Source organism: Colobus angolensis, unplaced genomic scaffold, assembly GCF_000951035.1.
Source record: "Colobus angolensis palliatus isolate OR3802 unplaced genomic scaffold, Cang.pa_1.0 Scaffold67, whole genome shotgun sequence".
In the NCBI taxonomy this organism is placed as follows: Eukaryota; Metazoa; Chordata; class Mammalia; order Primates; family Cercopithecidae; genus Colobus; species Colobus angolensis.
The window spans coordinates 5,842,371-5,846,519 of record NW_012120376.1 but is presented as its reverse complement, the minus strand read 5'-3'; the positions used below and the strand labels follow the sequence as shown (position 1 = coordinate 5,846,519).

The following is a 4,149-nucleotide window of genomic DNA, read 5'->3' as shown; positions in this document are numbered from 1 at the left end:
GTTGTGGTGAGCCGAGATCGCGCCATTGCACTCTAGCCCAGGCAACAAGAGTGAAACTCCGTCTCAAAAAAAAAAATTCAAACTGTTTTTTAATTGAAATATGTTTTTTTTTTTTTTTGAGACGAATCTCACTCTCTCCCCCAGGCTGGAGTGCAGTGGCACAATCTCGGCTTACTGCAGGCTCTGCCTCCCAGGTTCACACCATTCTCCTGCCTCAGCCTCCCGAGTAGCTGGGACTACAGATGCCTGCCACCATGCCTGGCTAATATTTTGTATTTTTAGTAGAGGTGGGGTTTCACCGTGTTAGCCAGGATGGTCTCTATCTCCTGACCTCGTGATCTGCCCACCTCGGCCTCCCAGGGTTCTGGGATTACAGGCATGAACCACCGTGCCTGGCCAAAATTTTTTTTACCTTAAAAAATTGTTTTGTTAAAAACTGAGACACAAGCACATACATTAGCCTAGGTCTACACAGGAGTGGGATCATCATTAACACTGTGTTCCACTTCCACATCTTGTCTTGCTGGAAGGTCTTCAAGGGCAGTGACGGGCATGGACCTATTGTCTCCTATGATAACAATGTTTTTTTCTGGAATACCTCTTAAAGGACCTGCCTGAAGCTGTTTTACTGTTAAATTTTTTCATTTTTTATTTTTTTGAGACGGAGTCTCACTTTGTCACCCAGGTTGGAGTGCAGTGGCGTGATTGATCTTGGTTCACTGCAACTTCCGCCTCTTGGGTTCAAGAGATTCAACCTCCCGAGTAGTTTATCAGTTGGAGTACACTCTAAAATAACAATAAAGTATATATATTGTAGTAAATACATAAACCAGTAACATAGTTGTTCATTATTGTTTCAGGTATCGTGTACTGTGTAATTGTACATGCTATATTTTAATAGGACTGGCAGCACAGAAGTTTTCTTTACACTAGCATTGCCACAAACATGTAGGTATTATGTTGCCCTACAATGTTAGGAGGGCTACAGTGTCACTAGACAATAGGAATTTTTCAGCTCCTTTATAATCTTAGGGACCATCATCATATGTGCAGTCCATCATTGTTCGAAATATCGTTATGTGCTGCATAACTGTGTAAAGAAAATACAACTGTGTGCCCCATAGGGTTGTTGTGAAGATTAAATTCATCCAAGGCACCGGTTATAATAATACCTGGTATTTGGCATTTAGTGGTAGACTGCCAGTAAATGATAGATTACTTCAGTTTCTGTTAGAGAATTTAGAGAATCAGGAAACCTGAGCGTATCTTAGAATTACATTTAGTTCTAAATTCTGTGATTTTGTTGTCTGCTTTTTTTCTTCTCAATTTATAGGCAGAGATCTGGCTCCACAAGCAGGCCCAGAAGGAGGGCTGGAGCAAAGCTGCCAAGCTCCAAGGGAGAAAGACCAAAGAAGGCCTGATTGGGCTGTTGCAGGAAGGAAATACAACTGTATTAGTAGAGGTGAGTTGTTGGAAATTCGAGATACCAAGAACAGCTGTCCCTTGGGTGTAAAGCTTGTAGTAGGCCCTTTATCTTCTTGAGGAAGAGATCTGTTTAAGAACCATAAAGGGTAGTTGAAGTTAAACTCATGAAACCTTGGGTATTAGTTATGAGTTCATTTAAGTATAGAAATGTACTGGTGTGTTGATGAGAAATGGCCTAGCAGTCTAGAATATTACTCCTGAATGTGAGTCTGGTGCAGCCTTACCCCTTGTCACTGATTGTTTCCTGGAACAGTTAGATTACAAAGTTAATTATATTAATTGTTGTTGAATAGAGAGTAGCTATTTTAGAGGAGGTTTGGGGGCCATAATTGGTGAAGAATCAGGTGTGGATTAGTTTAGAGTGAGAGATGGGAATAAACAAGATAATAGCATAAGTGGTTTGGAGTTGGGATGGCTGGAGAATGAGGTGATGATGGTGTGCAGACACAGGTAAGTGGTGAACTTGTAGTGAGTCCTTCAGGACATTATTGAACCATCTTCTGAATATACAGGCTATTGCTAACTCACTGGCCCAACAGGAATCACTTCATTCTGTTTCAGGCTAGGAGAGGAACTGTAGCTTTAAAATTTTGGAGTCATTTTTTTTCTGTTGAGTCTGTAGCTTGTTCTGTCAGTATCTTGATTTACTCTCCAGCCTTAAGGCACTTTTGGAAATTGTTAAACAGCTTATACAGCTATATCAATTTGTTCCCACAGGTAAACTGTGAGACGGATTTTGTTTCTAGAAATTTAAAATTTCAACAGTTGGTCCAGCAAGTAGCCCTTGGAACCATGATGCATTGTCAGAGCCTAAAGGATCAACTCTCTACATACAGTAAAGTAAGTTTGGGGTTTGTCTTCAGTGTGCTGAATTTGCTCTCCTCATTGGGTCTTTGCTGTTCCTGTTTTAGACATTCTCATGTCTCATTCCCTTACTTCACATCTCTGCTTAAATGCTGTCTCTTTGCATAGGATTACCCTTCCCCCATTACTATATCCCCATGTCCTGCTTCATTTAACATTTTTTATTATGGTGCTTATATATTACATTTTAATTTAGCTGTATGTTGTCTGTCTTCCCCAATAGAATGTAAGCTTTATGAGGCAGGGAATTTGTCTTTTCACTGTTGCATCTCTGGTGAAAGAGAATTGGGCCCAGTACTTAGTTGGAGTTCAGTAAATCTTTGTCAGATGAATGAATGAATGAATGCATGCATGCCAGTGAAATGGAGTTAGCCAGATCAGGTGAAGCCATTTTAGGCTTTGTGCTCAGAAATTTGGAATGGTCTTAGGAAAGGATTTCTAAATAAAGAGATTGGAGCCGGATGTGGTGGCTCAGGCCTGTAATCCCAGCACTTTGGGAGGCTGAGGCAGGCGGATCACTTGAGGTCGGGAGTTCAAGACCGGCCTGACCAACATGGAGAAACCCATCTCTACTAAAAATACAAAATTAGCTGGGCATGGTGGCGCATGCCTGTAATCCCAGCTACTCGGGCAGTTGAAGCAGGAGAATCGCTTGAACCCGGGAGGAGGTGGAGGTTTCAGTGAGCCGTTGTACTTCAGCCTGGGCAACAAGAGCGAAACTCCGTCTCAGAAAAAAAAAAAGAGAGAGATTGGAAAAGACACAGTTTAGGAAAATAAGCATATTCTTATCCATAGAGGGATCAAGGAAAGGAATTATGTCATTCTGCCTTTGACTCAGCTTTATTGCCAAGGCAAAAATGAACCACTCACAGTAATTTTTTTGAGTTTATTACTAACTTTTTAATCTTCTTTATCCTTCTCTTGAGATGTCTTGGTAAATGTTAATTATTACTGGCATCACGTAGTCACATTATATGGAAAACAATGTTGAGATTATTTTTTTAAATTGTATTGAGTAGATAAGTGACTTGAACCAGAAATTTTACCTCTGATTTTGCCAGTAAACACCAGTGTACTCTTTTTTTTTTTTTGTTTTCGTTTTTGTTTTTTGAGATGAAGTCTTGCTCTGTTGCTCAGGCTGCAGTGCAGTGGCTCAATCTTGGCTCACTGCAACCTCCACCTCCTGGGTTCAAGCAATTCTCCTGCCTCAGACTCCTGAGTAGCTGGGACTACAGGCACGTGCCACTACACACACCTAGTATTTGTATATTTTATAGAGACAGAGTTTCACCATGTTGGCCAGGCTGGTCTTGAACTCCTGACCTCAAGTGATCTGCCTGCCTCCGCCTCCCAAAGTGCTGTGATTACGGGCGTGAGCCACCATGCCTGGCCTCAGTGTACTCTTTATCCAGATTCACCATTTGTTAACATTTTACTGTATTTGCTTTATCACTTCTTTTTTTCTTTTAAATAGAGACAGATCCGGCTTTCTTGCCCAGCCTGGAGTGCAGTGGCACAATCATTGTTCACTGCTGCCTCAAATTCCTGGGCTGAAGTGGTCTTCCCACCTCAGACTCCTGAGTAGCTGGGACTGTGTGTGCACATCACCATGCTAGGCTCTTTTTAAAGTTTTTTGTAGAGACGGTTTTGCCATCTTGCCCAGGCTGGTCTCAAACCTCTGGTCTCAAGAAATTCACCTGCTTTGGCTTTGTAATCCCAAAGTGTTGGGATTACAGGCTTGAGTAACTACAGCTGGCCCTATCATTTTTTATGTACATGTTATCATCGCTTTTTTTTTTT

General features: G+C 41.5%; 1 protein-coding gene across 1 annotated transcript in view; it reads left to right on the top strand.

The window, feature by feature from the left end:
- TSFM (Ts translation elongation factor, mitochondrial) overlaps positions 1–4,149 on the top strand; it is a 22,567-nt gene that overhangs the window by 6,326 nt on the left and 12,092 nt on the right. The window contains exons 2-3 of the mRNA XM_011925983.1: positions 1,334–1,462; positions 2,203–2,325. Coding sequence (XP_011781373.1) covers positions 1,334–1,462; positions 2,203–2,325 — 252 coding nt within the window. The remainder of the gene's footprint in view (positions 1–1,333; positions 1,463–2,202; positions 2,326–4,149) is intronic.